Genomic DNA, 16,341 nt, shown 5'->3' on the forward strand with positions numbered 1-16,341 from the left:
TAGGAAAAAAGAATCATTGCAACACGTGTGTGTTACAAGAAATGTAGTAAAAATCAAATGTTTTCTTTGTTTTCTAAACATCCTTTAAGACACAGAAACCCAAACATGTGAGAATTAATGTTTTTAAGACTACTCTTCTGCTTGACGTGCCTTCCAATTCTTCTATCATTTTCATGTTGTGTATTTTTTCAGAGAAATGATGGCTTTTGTTTGCAGTCTGTATCTTGCATTCATAGTTACATTTCTTAGGCCTGTTCCAGTATCATAGCTTCCCTCCTTTATAAAACCAGGTCTACATAAAATCACTTTAAAAACATTTCCTAAGGTTTGTTTCTAGGTGATGTATGACTGGAAAGTTCTCTTCCTTGTGTGGAAGAGGTGTGTAAATACAGTCGTGGGATTTAGTGCTGTGTAGGCTAGCAGCTTAATTAAGAAAGAAGATAGTAAAGTTATTTGAACTGCGTTTCTGTAAATGCTTTTGTTGAGAGAAAATTAAGTTTCTTGTTTGCTCAACCTGTTTATTTACTCAGAAGTTATAAATAGCCTGTTCCCTTTAATTGGGTTAACAGCTAAATGCTTACACAGAGGGATGAAAAAAGGAAAATGTTCAAAGGTGCATTAATTGCATTTTCTTTTCCACCTGTAAAAACAAAAAAAAACAACACATAGGTAATTTCAATCATATTCTGATTATAATCAGTCTTTAAATTTGGGGGTGCAATACTTGGTAATATATGAAATTTGAAAGTTTATTGAATTTCATTCTTAAATTCACCTTTACATAATGGATAGTTGAATGTGGCACTGCAGCAGCTCTATACCCTGAAAATGGTCAGAATTAGGACTGCTAGGAGTTTAACATGTTTAAGAGAAAAGAAATCAGAGCTTTTATGAAAACAGTCTATGAAGCTGGTTAGGCATCAGATTTGCATACTTTTATGCTCCTGATTAGTTTTGATTATCATGGACATACTTGTTGGTTTGCAGCAGCCATTCTTTGACACCACAAAATAATAGCCTTTTGTCTTCAAAATAGTACTACTTTTAGGGATAGCTGCAAGATCAGGATGAACCTCAGGAAGTTTAGCAATTACAAACAAACTGCCCTTGTTACAGATAATTGCATTTGCTTATATTTCTTTGTAAATTCTAAAGTTATTTACGTGGGGATCTTTTTCTGGTCATGTTGATCTTTATGACCAGTAAGATGAAGGTGGATACAACTAATTATGTAAATAGCATAACTTTTAAATACGATGATATATGCAAGTTATGCAAAACAAACAAACAAAAAAACTTACTCTCTGTAAACAACTGGCTTACATACTTGTTTTTCATTTTTCAGCTGTACTTTCAGGTTTCCCAGCACAAATATAAAGATAACATTCACAGCTCTGTCCAATGAAAAGAGAGAAAAACAGGAGGCCCCGGAGTCCCCAGTGAAGCCTGTGCAACCCCAGATCTCTCCCTTAACGATAAACATTCCAGACAACATGGCTCACCTGATCAGCCCTCTCCCTTCTCCCACAGGAACCATCAGGTATTTAAACCCCGCAGATTGAATATAGGGCAATATGTGTTTACAAAATTGAAGCAGTTTTCTATTTCATTTTATGTATTTTGCTTTTGCAGTAAAAGTTAAGCTCAGCGTAACCTGCCTTGGAGAAAACTACCACTCTGCTACCTGTGAAAATAGTTGTATGAGCAGACGTTAGTATCCAAATGTCATTTGATCAGTGTGTACCAGTTTGCTCAGGATTCTTGCAACAAAGAAACTTATGTTTTATTTGCATTCCAGATGATTTAGATTGCTTTTTGCTCTTGAGTGCTTATGGAAAGACTTGAGATAAGTCCCAATTGTACCATTTTAAACATCCTGATATTCACTGTCCCCCTTAAAGTTTACCAACAGAAAAAATATTTTTTTGGTTATCATTAGAGTGTGGAAAACAGACTGATTTCTTGCTCCAAAAGCTGATTTAGTTTTGATTGGTCATTACTGGACGTAAACAGAGGATTTACTTAAAATGAAGTGTAACATAAGAGTTCACTGTATGGAGGTCTTCTGCAAGGGAGGTTAACTTGGGCTTTTTACTTGCTTGTTCTGCTTAATTTGATAATTGTAGCCATTGTTTGATTTATTTGGGATGAAATTCAATTAAACATAAGCTAGCTGTGCTCACAAATTGGTAAAATTAGTTTAAATAGAACTTTGAAAATTCACAGAAGGTTTAGGAGCAAAAATTTCACTTACAGTTATTTTTCAAAACCATACATGTGTCTTTGAAGGTTCTTTAACTTCCTGTGTCTTCATTTGAGTGAAGGGCTGTTAATGACTGATCTTTAAAAATGTAGATCCTATTAATGAAATATAAATGTAAGGATAATTGACTTCTCTCATGCTTGCGACAAAATTGACTTATTTTGTGCTTGTGATCTTAATGCAACATTGAGATGTTGTAGTGTTCAATGTGATCTATATAAATAGTGGAAGCAGAGAGAAAAGGGATCTAGACTTGACTGTATAACAGGTTTGCGTTCTTATTAAAATTCAGGGAAAACATATTTTGCCCAAGAAATGACAGAGCAGCTCATAAATATTTCAGATAATATCACGTATATCACCACAGTCTTTGCCTCACTATGAATTTTGTAATTCTCTTTGGGGCTTTCATGCACCTGTTGAGTACAGCTTATTACAAACAAAAAAAAAGATGACAGTTTTGAGTCTATTTTGAGAGCAAAGCATGACAGTTTCTCTTCAAATCATCCTGTTTTATAGAAGACCTGTAAACTTGCTTTGATTATACCATATGTGTCGCTTTGTCAATATATGCTAAAGTGAGCTCAGGAGAAAGATGTTGTCAGTTGATATGTAAAAACACAGAACAGCAGTGACCTATATTTAAAAAATAAAATAAAAAAAATAGTTGCCTGTTTTGGCTCTAATCAAGGATTCTTCCATAAAACACATCAAAAAAAAAAACAAAAACACATCAGTCTCCTTTGTACAGCATATCACTGGGGGCAAATTATTAGTGCTGGATTTCCAATGATGTGAAACTCAAGTCCAATAATAATTATTTTTAAATATATTGCCCAGTCTGTAGTGCCTGCCATGTTTCTGTACATATAGAGGGAGGTAGCAAGAAACCTTAGAGGTCAGACATAAACAAAACTTGGCAGATGTCAATTTATTAGTGTTATTGTGTAAATCCAAATGCTGTTTTCTAGCTTTATTTTTTCTTTATTTGAAACCATAGATTCAAGTTAGGTTAAAAATTGTCATTGAGGATAGGCTGGTTCTGGGGGCACAGCAGCCTTTGCCATTCTAATTCTTAGTTACGTTTTAGAATTGCTGCGGACTCTGCTGAAATCAGTTGCAATATAAATCTCTGCCAAGTATGTGCCCTTGTAGAGAGCTGACAGTGTTTTTTCAGGGAAGGGCACAGACATTGCCCACTGAGTGCCTCTTGTTGGCGAAATGGGAGTTGTAGAAGGAAAACTATTTTTGTGTGCAGCTGTAGTTCCTGTGAGACAGGGGAACAACCTTGAGGAACATGTTCAGTGGAATCAACACACTTTTAGCTTTGTTTTTCTGTGACGGATGGCAAAATGTGAGGTATCCGGATCGACTTCTTTCCTTCAATTGGTAGTTTTACTTTGTAACAGTGTATTTGCTCTGTTGACCTAATACTGAGTGAAATCAGATTAAGTCAGTGCTGAAGTAGCCTATTTATAGAGTTTAGAATTTTTATACACATCTGTGTTTGTGTATGTATATGAACACACCTGCAAACAGTTAAAATAATGTTTTAGATTTCAATGAGAATCATTTTTTGCCTCACTGCTTGTTATATTTTCTCAACTGTGCAAAAATACTGCACAGGAGAGGATCTTTTTTGAGCAGACTAAATACAAACATATGGTAGAAATTTCAGGCACGATGTGTTTCTTGTTTCAAATGAGGGGCTTAATACATAAGCAACCGCTCATTTTAAAATGGACTTTTCTGTTGGCAAATCTTACATGAATAAAGTGCAACCTAATAAATCAGTTAATCCTTTTTCCTTTGAGGAGCAAAGCCTGAGCTTCATTTGACAGGTTTCTTCCCGCAGTGATTTTAATTCTCATGGATGAGTTAGAAAGGCTTGGAAAATGGGGGGTTTATATTGGAAATACTGACAGGCCTTTAACTCTGCTCTGGAAGTGCTGGTAGTGGCCTTTTCTGCAATAAGAGCTTTTTGATTAAATATAATGTGGTGATATACTGTATAACAAAATAGTAGGATCTTCTTTTTATGCTCTACAGTGCTGCAAATTCCTGCCCATCTAGCCCTCGTGGTGCAGGCTCTTCAGGGTACAAAATGAGTCGTGTAATACCATCTGACCTACATTTAATGGCTGACAATTCACAGTCAGAAAATGACAAGGAAGCATCGGGTGGAGATAGCCCAAAGGTAAGCATTGTTTGAAATCAAAACCGTAAATTAAGTCTTAACTGAATGCAATACTTTTGAAAGACTAATTTTGTTACTGGAGTATATGCACTAAGTCACAATGCAACTTCTTTTTTTTCCCAACTTTTAATTTTTAGGGTTTTGTGATTAGACGTGGCATTTATTTTGACACCTTCCTTCCCCCTCACCTTTGGAGAGGGGCTGTATGTGTATGCAGTTACATATCTGTTTACAGGCGTTTGAAAATTCTTTAATGTTTGTTTTTCCACACTTTAGTCTTATCTTGAAATCTATTAAACAGAAGAGCACATTTGTAGCTTTTCTGCTTGAAGATTTCGGTTGTCCAGAATTAATTGTGTTTTGTACCTTTTAATTTATAAAAGGATGCATGTATTTTTAAATTTTATTGACCCAGACTTTTATTTTTCTTCTGTAGGACGACTCTAAACCACCTTACTCCTATGCACAGTTAATAGTACAAGCAATTACAATGGCACCTGATAAGCAGCTTACACTAAATGGAATTTATACGCACATAACTAAAAATTATCCATACTACAGGACAGCAGACAAGGGCTGGCAGGTAAACTTGATTTCTAGAATGTTTTTTGTTGTTGCTTCAAGAAGCATCTTGGTCATAAGTCAATTGGTGAGCCTAGCAGCCCTTCGTAAATAGGATTTGTTAAATGCGTGTTCATTGAAATTGTCTCTCTTTTCTGATTGTAACATCTCCAACAAAGTAGGGAATACAACTTATTTGATACTGGAAATATCACTTTATTCCTGTTAAGGTATTCTCTAAACCTGTGGGAGCAATACATACAGACTTCTGGGAGCAAGACAGTTAGCACAGTGGATTTAAGTATATGTATGCTATCCAGGAATGTGGTTATGCTTTGTAACTTAATTGCATAAGCATATGTATTGTTATTTCAGGATAAAATTAAGATATTAAATGTGACAAGTTCAGGTTTATTTGCAGAGGGGGATCTTGACCATGCAACACAATGAAGGAGCAAGCATGTGTTACCTGTTATCTAGCACTATGTGCCTTTTATTTCCACAGTAGCCCACTTGTGAACTTGACTGATTCTGTACTGCGTTAGCCCAAAACCTTCAATTCTGTAGAATTAATTTCTGCATTCTTTTCCTTTTTAAAGAGACCAGCCCCAGCATTTGCCAGGATGACTAACCAAGTATGAATCAGTCTGGCGTAGTCTTTCCAGATCGTGTAAAGGTTCAATGCCTTTGCTGCTGTTTTTAGTTTCAGTGAAGGACAGAAGAGCACAATTAGCAGGACTGGCCAGTTTGCCCGTGTAACGTTCAGACTGCCCTGTCGATCACCAAGTATCAGTTTCACAGTGCTGCTCTTAGTACAGTCATGATCTGCAACAGAGGCATGCTCTGGAGTTATTTCAGGGAAATAAAATTTGGAGAGGCTGGGGGAGGGGTAAAGCGAGGAAGTGTTAATACGCTGCTTGCTCTACAATAGAAGACTAAAGAGTACATGACCTCTCATGGAGGAATAGATTTTAAATATTAATCACATACTTATTTGTCATAGAGTCTATGTGAGAGTTGACTCATTCTTAATGAGAATTCCAAGGTTAATGGGGAATGTCACTTCTACAAACTTTTTCTAATGATTTGGCTAGTGAAGGACTTAACTCTTGTTCTGGCTAGGAAGCACCTAGAAGATTTTTTTGCCTTTCTCACATAATGCAGAATTCTGGCTGCAGTCATACTAACAGATCTGTTTTAGCAGTAGGATTCTGTTTATGAAATGTTGGTCTGCTTTTTGCTTCCTATTCTGAAATATGTTGAGTATCTGTGTGTATAATGCTTCCTTATGTAAGCATCATGTAACCACGCATACATTGCAACGCAGTTGAAGAATTCCGTCTTAGAACAGCGTATGCATTTAGATGTAGAATGATTAACAAAGCTAGGATAATAGACACAGCAGACATATGTTCTGGAATAAATAATTAGCACCTGTTTCTAAATCAATAAATAAAGCAAAAAGCTGAAAATTAGATGCTGTTCAGTCACTAGTAGTTACTGCTATAACAGTAACAGGTGTACCTCATGTATCAGCGGCTCTGCTAGCTCTTAGCCTTCAAGTATTAGATTATAGTTAAGGTGATTTTATCTGATTGATGTCTTAAATAATATTTGAGGCCATATATGCATATTATTCAAACCAGAGAGTATATACATGTGTATAATGTCCAAATCCTATACCTTAGTAAGTACTGTTGAGGTATTAATATCTTTTAGTATATAAAACTCTCATTTTGACTAGAGGACTCTTTGTGAATGTATTTTAAGCAGGTACTTTTGGATCTACTCTTTTATTCTAGCATACGGAGAAATAAATACAGTTTATAGGCATGTTCTTGGCATCTTTCTAGTTGTGTTTCAATTTTTGGCAACAAAAACCATTTCTGGTTTCATCAGTTTGCATTTAAGAAACCATACATGGTTATCATTTCTTTAAGTTTTCGAAATTTGCCTTCAGGGTCATGAATACATACGTCTAAGAAGGATTTTGAGGAGCTTTTGTTAATGTAAAGCCTTTTCTCCATTTTCCCCTGTTCTCCCACAAGTATGTCAGTATGTATTCTTACACTTACTTTCTTCTGCTTCAGTGATAATGTTTTTGAAAGATTTTAGGTTTATGTATTTAAATTTATAAAAGCACGTGCACAAAGCCGAGCATAGATAGATACTTCAGAGCGTTAGCAGTTTTCTGCATCTTTTTGATCAGGGTTGTGTGTGTTACAGCAAAGTGAGGATAAAGCAATGCGCAAACTAGAGCAGAGTGGCAGAGATCTCACTGAAGAGCTGTTTTAGAACCCACTGCCATTTGTTGTTTTTCTAGACAAACTAAATCCTTGGCTCCTCTGTTGAGACAGAGACTGTGGGTGAACTCCCAACAATCTAGCTGTATTTGGATCTTGTGTAATTTAATCTTCTCTTTCTGTATTATGGAACAGTAACAGAGGGGAATTGTGTAAGATCAGAATCAGCATATTCTGTGTTCTGCTGGCCCTTGTAGTACAACCTGGTATTTTCCTTGACACCTGGGGAAGGGTGGTATATGAGGACTGCTAATTCTTGATTTTTTTACACTGCATTATGCTCAAGTATTTGTAGTGTTCTAACAGTGTTGCAATCACCGTGTTTCACGTTAACATACTGGTTTTTAACTGTTGGCAAAGATTTGAAAAATGCAAGAGTACCTTCCAGGTTTATGGCACTACCTTGGCAGTGCTCTGACTCCTGTTGAATTAAGGAATGAAAGAGCTGAACCCCGAGTCTCCTGTAGTACAAACTGCTGCAGTAGGCCACATTCTGACTTGAAAAAGTTATATGAATTCTACATATTTTTTTATGTTCCATAGAATTCAATACGTCACAATCTCTCTCTGAATCGTTATTTCATCAAAGTACCACGTTCCCAGGAAGAACCAGGCAAAGGCTCATTCTGGAGGATAGACCCTGCCTCTGAAAGCAAATTAATAGAGCAGGCTTTTAGGAAAAGGCGGCCTAGGGGAGTACCTTGCTTTAGAACCCCTCTGGGACCACTCTCTTCTAGGTAAGGAAAAACAGATGAACAAAAAGACTATGGCTGTTGTTTAATCTTCAGGCTGATACAGACTTGATAGTTTTGGATACAGTCACAAGTTCAGTAATTTAATTTCATCCAGACTCATTATTTGAATTCTGTATGATTTACGAGGAGGCTGCCAAAACACTAGGTTTGTTTTTATTGATTATTTTCAGTGTTAAAGAACTGACTCAATTTACATAACTAACTGTCAGATTGTTAATGTAAGCAAGCCTTGCTGTACCTTTGGGTTGTGTTTTTGTTTTTCTTTTTTTTTTTTAACAGAATTATAATATTAATTTCTAACTGCCATTTAAACTGCACTTTAAATCAGCAAAGAAAATTATCAAAAAACAGTTACCATTTTGTTGAACTTAGAAATTACAAGTATGCATCTAGTTTGATAATGTTCAAGCAGAATTTGATGGGAAAATACAAGGGTTTTACTTATTCCCTTTGTGAAGTTATGGCCTTTCTACTGGTGTATTTTTTTGGCTTGCCCTTTAGACAGATTTGCTCACCATCTTTCTCCACCAGAAGAAATGTTCATGTTTCACAGATTGTGTAGAGAGTCACATTAAGAAGGCATCCAGCCACTTCTGTTCCATTAACTATACCTGAAGTTTGCTTTTTAAATCCTGTTCTTGTTTAACAAAAGCTTTTTAAAAGATCATCAAAACTGCTTTGGGTTGTAACTGTACTTGCCAGAAGGCAGAGGTGCCCTCCTGTGGGCAGTGTGTGTTACAGTCTCTGTAGAGGAAGGTCACTGTCTGTCACAGTTCAGAAGTTAAAACACATCAGCTGCTGCTTTCATTTTTAAATGCAGAAGTGCCCCAGCCTCTCCTAATCACTCTGGAGTGTTGTCTGCGCACTCCAGTGGAGTCCAGACCCCCGAGAGTCTGTCCCGGGAAGGATCTCCAGTCCCAATGGAACCTGAGCCTAGTGCTATCCAGCCAAAACTAGCGGTAATACAAGAAGCACGATTTGCACAGAGTGCCCCAGGTGAGGAATCCTGAAATAAGCATTTGGGGGTTGGAGATGGGAGAGGGATGGGAAATCTTATATATTAGATTTCTACCAAGATTTCACAAGTACACCAAAAATCAGTAAAAATATTTAAGCCCTTCACATTTAGAGCAATCACTGTAAAGCATGTAAACATAGCAGGTAAACAGCTTTTTGCAGACATAGAGGCTGCATTATCTGTGTGTATCAGAACCCTTAATGGCTTTATTACTAAACAGGGATTGTGCTTCTGTCCTGTATAGGACTGTACTGTCTTGCAATAGTTGTCACTTCCTTTGGATACAACATATTCTTTCTGGTTTAGAAAAATAAATACATTAACTGGGGGGTTACAGAAATAAGCAAATATCTCACATACGTCTGTGGTCATTTCAACCTTTCAATGCTGGGGATTGAAAGAGTTGCAAGGCTAAAGAGAGAGAACAAATATGCATGATAAGAATTTTCCTTTTTTTATAAACATGAACAAAAAAAAACCAACAAGCAAAAAAGCAAGAGCAAGGTGTGATGGAATACATATTTATTTGTTTAGATGATACACTTTTGCCATCCATTTTGTTGATGATACACCTGGAAAAGTAGCAGTGACCATTCTGTGACAAAGGCAACCAGTCCTTAGCAGAGACCGTGCGTCCCCAGCCTAGGAAGCTGGGAGTTCTGCCACTGCAGAGGTCCTCCACACAGTACATGAAGCACACTTTAATTCCCATCTACAGAAGGCAGTTTTACCGAATGAATATTAAACATAGCTTTGGCAGTACAGTTGCATTTGCAGGGGCATGGCAAGGGGGCTTTTGCCAAAATGGTTACAGCTTGTACCGAGCTAACCCAGCACTGAATGCCATGTGGCATGATCTTCATTGTCCATTTTTATCTTTTGGATCACTCAGGCATTAATGAAGAAGGCTGTTAATCTTATGAGGCTTTAACATTAAGTTAAAAAAATGACTGGCTTAAATTAAATAATTAAAATTAGCAGCCTAATTTTTGTCTCTTTCTTGATAGGATCACCTCTATCTAGCCAACCAGTTTTAATTACTGTACAACGGCAGCTACCACAAACTATTAAACCCGTCACCTACACTGTTGCAACTCCTGTGACAACATCAACATCCCAGCAGCCTGTAGTTCAGACAGTTCATGTTGTTCACCAGATACCAGCTGTGTCTGTCACAAATGTGACTGGATTAGCACCAGCAAACACTTACACTGTAGCTGGACAGGCAGTAGTCACGCAAGCTGCGATGGTAACCCAGCCCAAGGTAGAACCTCAAGAGAATGGAGACCACAAGGAAGTAAAAGGTGAGAACCTGGGGGGTTAGTTGCTGTGGGAGGTCTTTATATGGAAGGATTATTATTTGAAATTTACTTCCAGTTTGAAGTGTAGTACTTGAAATGCATCGTAATTCCTCATGCATGTTGGAGCTAGTAATTAAACAGTATGCATCTGCACTGAGTAGTGAAGTAAAACTACTTTCCTGTAGTAAAAGTAAATGAATTTTTAATGTGTTCTTGTCTTTACCAATGTTTTATCATCTGTTTTTCAGTTAAAGTGGAGCCTATACCTGCTATTAGTCATGCTACAATAGGAGCTGCTAGTCGTATCATTCAGACATCTCAGACCACCCCCTTACAGACAGTTACCATAGTGCAACAGGCACCTCTAGGTCAACACCAGCTACCAATAAAAACTGTAACGCAGAACGGAACGCACATAGTACCTATCACCACTGCGATCCAAGGACAGGGCAATGCTGGTATGTATTGTGTCAAGATGTTCTGTTGCTTTGCAAAAATGGTCGCTGCTGAATTTTTGAAATGTTCTTGTGTATTTTGTAGTTGTACTGAAAACTAAGTTGTACAGAAAATTTTGATTACGGTCTTGTATGAGTTTGTTCTCTCCCTCTTGGTAAGAACCAGCATTTCTCTTCAGTGATGATTACTTGAAGATCTATGTATTCTCTTGTAGTCATTACAGTGATGTGTTTAGTGGTGACCAACCTCTCATCATTAAACCCAGGATATAAACAAGTTTTAAAAGAAGTTCCTGTAAGACAGTGCCATTAAAATGGTAACTGCTCCCCAGATGATTTGTCAAGAACCAACCAGCAAGAAGGCAGGACAGACTGGCTTTTTGAGCAGTTATCTTTTTCTTCTGTTGCTATTGAACCTGTACAAGAGCAAGGCACTAAAATGAAGGAGAATTCTCCAAGATTTTGAGATTCTTATTCTGTCTGCATACCCTCTTCCCCTCTCAGATTCAGCGGTCTAACTGGGTAGCAGTATTTCTATCACAATTTTAATTGTTCAGGATTTATCATAACTTAAACAGATGTATTCAGTTTTGTTTGCTCTGCAGGTGCATAGAGATTGTTTCAACAGTTTCACTTTGAGATGTTATCTGATGCTGCAGTAGCTTTTTTGTTATAGAGTATGCTTATGGAAATTGATATAAGATAGCCTAAAAATATTTCTACATGTATTTCTGCTCTAAAATCTTAATAATGGAGTGAATTATTTGTTTTGTTTCCTTTTTACTCCTTTTCCATCTCTGACGTTGGTTCTCCTACTAAAGTTCAATATTTATAGGTCAGTGTTCTGCCTCCTTCCACTTCATTTCAGTGTAAGTAAAGCAAAAGCAGTTACTGCCAGACCTGATATGCACCTTTTTTGGTCAGAATTGAGCTGAGTCACGTGAAACTATTTCTGAAGTATTTGTTCTACAAATGCATACGAAACACAAAAACGTTTGCTTACTTGCCCTCGTGATATTCCAGGTATTCTCTAGGATAGTTTACTAAGAACAAATATAACAACTTCTTTTTGTACATTTTACATTTCAGCTCCTGCAAAGCTGTGGTGCTCAGGAAAGGGAACTTGTGTGTGAAAAGCAGGTTGATTGATAATGTTTAGATAAATTTTCTTGAAATGCAACGAACAAATTAATATGTTAGTATTTTGTATTTGAAATTTAAATGAAACTGACATTTGAATAGTTGGTTTAATAAAGTCAGAGTTGATAGTGAGAAACAGACTCCTGTCAAGTAGAGGGAAAGAACCCTTGGATGTCTCAGAAGATCGAGGGGACTGCACTCGCCTGTTAATGGTGACTGGTGCACTGTTTTGTCCATGTAACGACAAAGATTACAAAGATTAAGATCTGGCGTTGCACGTTTGAGCTATGTACATCTCTGTCAGTGTAGTTCAGTTGTACTCTTGAATCTAATCAGGTCATTTCCCAACCTTTCTCGTAAGGAAAAAAGCAGTGGTCTAACACTTTGGGTAAGTGCCTATCTGTCAAAAAAGAATTGATGCTTGAGTTGTCTGCATCTCCTGGTGGTGTGAGTTGCACTGGTTTTGTTTAATAACTTGTGGCTAGAGGTGAGTGTGGCGTGGTGCTGCCCTCCTTCCCAGCCAAACATTCTGCAATGATCCGTAGACATGGCCAGACCTCCTCAAAGGGGATCTTGATTTCCCTTCCCAGTTCTGTCACAAATTACTGCGTAGATTGGCTTTAAATCATTTAATATTTGTCTGTCTTTAGCTCCACATTAACAAAACTGAGATACTTCCCCTTTCTCCCACCTTTGTCTGTACCTGTATGGTTGCTGAGTGATTTAGAGCAATGTCTTTCTGATTTGTACAAAGGTTAAATGACAGGACCTGAATCTCAACTGGGATTGCTGATACCCACCATAGTACAAAGAAAAGAACTCATCATTTTGATGAAAATGCAAATTTGATTTCAGTATCATCTGTTTTGACAAGGATTAGGGTGCTGAAATTTCTATTATCTTTTTGCAGCTGCTGCAAGTCCTTTGCATATGTTAGCAACCCATGCGTCCGCATCGGCATCTCTTCCAACAAAGCGCCAGAACGGAGACCAGTCGGAACAGCAGGAACTCAAACGTATCAAAACAGAAGATGGAGAGAGCATAGTCATAGCAGTTAACGTGGACACCCCGTCTGTGGCAGTGAGCGATAAAGGCAGCCAGAACTAGAAACTTAGAGGAGTTTTCTTTTTTCTTTTTTCCTTTTTTTTTTTTTTTTAAATAAACTCCATGGTGCCAAAAGGAGACACTTAAATATAACACCTAAAATGTTGGAACATGTTCTCACGCAGTGGGGAAAGGGGCCCTGTGATCAGACTTCAACTTTCAGCACTGAAAAACAAAAACAAAAACAAAAAAACAAACAACACAGGTGGCCTTAAAACTTGGTAATTTAAAGTCAAACTGCAAAACATCTTGTTCCAGAGGCTGTGACCCCCGCTCCTCCCTGCCCCCTACTGAACTGTGTACACTGAGAAATACAGTGTTGGGGAGGGCTGCAGCTTTAAAAAATCTTTATCAGATTATTTTAAGGACTGAGTATCTCAGTGTAACGGCAGCATGATAAGCGCTTAGTGTGAACTGGTTTCAAACGATTGTATATTCCTTAAAGGGAACAGAGGCAAGGAGCCATTTCCTACATCTTGGCAGCTAGCCTTTCATAATGACCTACCCGATGCAGTTGTTGGTAGATATGCAGTATTTTGTTGTTCACATGTGGAATTAGAAATTTTTGAGGTGTATTTTCATTTCTTTGCAAAATAATGGGGTCTTTGACATTTCAAATCACTCCATTTCTACTCCGGAAACTTTGGAATCACACAATACTTTTCATGTGAAATTTTGTTTGGTAAAAAACTGAATGTAGGGTTTTTTTAACCAATGGAATGATTTACTTTTGTCTGTCCTGTTAAAGTTCAGATAAAGCTACTTTATTACATCTGCAAATTTTCATATTTTAGCAGTTGCCTGATAAATTTAATCAAATTTTATTACCATGTGTAGTGATCAAATGCTTCTTCGGGCTTGCATGTAACTGATTAGAAATTACAATGTAAATGAGCCGTTAACTGACGTTAAAGAACTGCTATGAATTTGACCAGAGCTGCACTTATCTGTTTCTCTTTCTGCTACCTTTTGCTGTTTGTTACTTTGTGTTGACTTTGACTGTCCCTGGCATATTTTTCCAGTCTAAAGTAAAACAAGAGTCTCGCTTAATATTGTGTATGTTTAAGATAACAGACTGTTCTTCATTTAGAAAAGATAAAATTCTTTATCACGAGTCCTTTTAAAAAGAAAGTAAAATTATCTTGTCAGAGGTATATTCGATATTTTTAAGCTTAAGCACCCATCCGTAGAAATTAATCTGACCAGTTTCTCCGTAACACTTTTGATGTCATATACACTGACCTTTTGGGGTCTCCATTAAGAGTAGCTGTTGTGGTTTTCTAACAGTGGCTACCGTATTATTATAATAAAAACAAATTTTTAAGTGTGTGTTCTGCAGTTGAACATTTTAAAATGTATTGGAAATTTCTCACTTTTAATTGTGGTAATAGATTCCACTTTACATTTCAAAATTAAATTTAAACGTAAGGCTGCTGTTCAGTCTTCAATTCACATAACGTCTTATTTCTTCATGCAGTAAGGTGAGTGAAAGCTAGATAGTTGGCTTAATTTCAATCTCATTTTTGTCACTTTCTGTAATAATAATGCATTATTTATATTTCCTTTTCCACTACAAAAGGAAAAAAATGTATTTTCTTGATGGACTGAACAGTTTGGAGTGGTTTATTTAGGCAGCTTTTGGGAACTATTTACCTAAAGACCAAATATGAGAAATCTGTACAAGTTTTGTGTTCATCCACAAAATGGAACTGTTACAATGTCTCTGCAGATAATACATATTAAAAATCTATGAAAAAAACACTCTACACAAGCTGAATTTATAACAGGCATTTAAAAAAAAAAAAAAAAAAAGCATAACCTGAAAAAGAAACGTTTCTGTAAAACTGCAAGATTTTCTTTAGAGGTTTTAAAAAATAAAAAAGTAAAGTTTTAACATACTTTTTTTAAGAAAAAAAAATCCAGTACTAGTAATTTAATTTGGTGTTGAATGAATTGACTAGAATGTGGTTTATTTTCAGAAGTGAGAATCTGTTCACAACTAGGGCTAGGTGAATAATAGTGTATAAGATTTTTTAAATAAAATTAAATTTTATTCAGCAAATTAACTAAGTTGAAATTACTCAACAAGTGTGTTTGAAATATGTATGTATATATGGTGATTAATCCAATTTATGTTGTCAGTGCCAAAGGAAACGGTATGCACCCAAATGAGCTGAGGTGATGCCTCCTGTCCGATAATGGTAGGCAAGCTGTAAATTGTAACTGCTCGGGTAGAGGTGATGTGAGAAGCCTGGGCCCTGTGCTGTAGCATGTTGTTGTTTTTGTGCTTTTTGGTGCCCGTGGAATTTGAGAGAAGAACACAGCTTTGTTCCGATGGGTAAACCCTTTGGAAAAGCTGTGCAGCGTGAGGACACTGCTTGGGTTCTCGCATAAGCAGCGTGCTCACCCCTGTTCTTGGTGAGACTGAAAAGTGACAGTTTGGGATAATGTCTGGTCGTCCTGACTATTGCAGACTTGTCTGTCTTGCAGGTCAGGCCTTACTAAACTGAGTAGTGGGGTGGTTCAGGCAGTGCTGTTCCCTGGTTTGTGTATGTATTTACATGCTTCCCACTACTGGCACAGTGGTGATTGCTGAGTAATACCAAAGGCTGAATGGGACTTGCTGTCTCACTGCTGCTCTTGAGGTGCTGCTCCTGACCTTTCCTCAGTTGGTTGTATGTGCTGATCATCCTGCACTCCTGTAGTCGATAGCATCTTTCTTGTGCAAACAGAAAACTTTTTTCAGGTTTATTGTACCTGGAGATTTGACCTCTTAAGACTGATGTAACCTGTCCCATTGTTTGTGTTTTGTGGTGAGTGGTGTTATTTCTTTTTGTGCTCCATCTAGGCTGCCTGTTCAGTGTTCTTTCTGTTTAAAGCTTTCATGTAATCATTGAAAATGACTGGCTATAAGCAAACAACATGTAATGTTCTAACCAGGATTTAATGACAATATCCTAAAATGTAACCCAGCTTAATTTTCTTTACAGCTGGACTAATTTTCATTGCCTGACATTGGGTTTTCCGTTATGTTTAAAAGATTCAGGAAGCTGATCTCATTTTTTTTCCCCTTTCCCAGTTCTAACACGAAGACCTAGACGTGCATTTATGCCTAGCCACAGAAGTGTTTATCTCCACTGTCAGTGTGTTGTGTCTTCCTTGCCCAAGGTGTCCCTGTCCTTAACACCACTGGGGTTTTGATGCAGCTGCCTGTTGCGTTGCCCCCAGCTCCCAGCAGGGACAA

At 37.2% G+C, this 16,341-nt stretch overlaps 1 protein-coding gene across 1 annotated transcript in view; it reads left to right on the plus strand.

The window, feature by feature from the left end:
- FOXK2 (forkhead box K2) overlaps window positions 1-13,138 on the plus strand; it is a 66,925-nt gene extending 53,787 nt beyond the window's left edge. The window contains exons 5-12 of the mRNA XM_032199562.1: window positions 1,346-1,540; window positions 4,313-4,460; window positions 4,897-5,043; window positions 7,868-8,061; window positions 8,900-9,075; window positions 10,105-10,401; window positions 10,647-10,856; window positions 12,904-13,138. Coding sequence (XP_032055453.1) covers window positions 1,346-1,540; window positions 4,313-4,460; window positions 4,897-5,043; window positions 7,868-8,061; window positions 8,900-9,075; window positions 10,105-10,401; window positions 10,647-10,856; window positions 12,904-13,100 — 1,564 coding nt within the window. The 3' untranslated portion in view covers window positions 13,101-13,138. The remainder of the gene's footprint in view (window positions 1-1,345; window positions 1,541-4,312; window positions 4,461-4,896; window positions 5,044-7,867; window positions 8,062-8,899; window positions 9,076-10,104; window positions 10,402-10,646; window positions 10,857-12,903) is intronic.
- The last annotated feature ends 3,203 nt before the right edge of the window (window positions 13,139-16,341 follow it).

Source organism: Aythya fuligula, chromosome 18 (assembly GCF_009819795.1).
Source record: "Aythya fuligula isolate bAytFul2 chromosome 18, bAytFul2.pri, whole genome shotgun sequence".
In the NCBI taxonomy this organism is placed as follows: Eukaryota; Metazoa; Chordata; class Aves; order Anseriformes; family Anatidae; genus Aythya; species Aythya fuligula.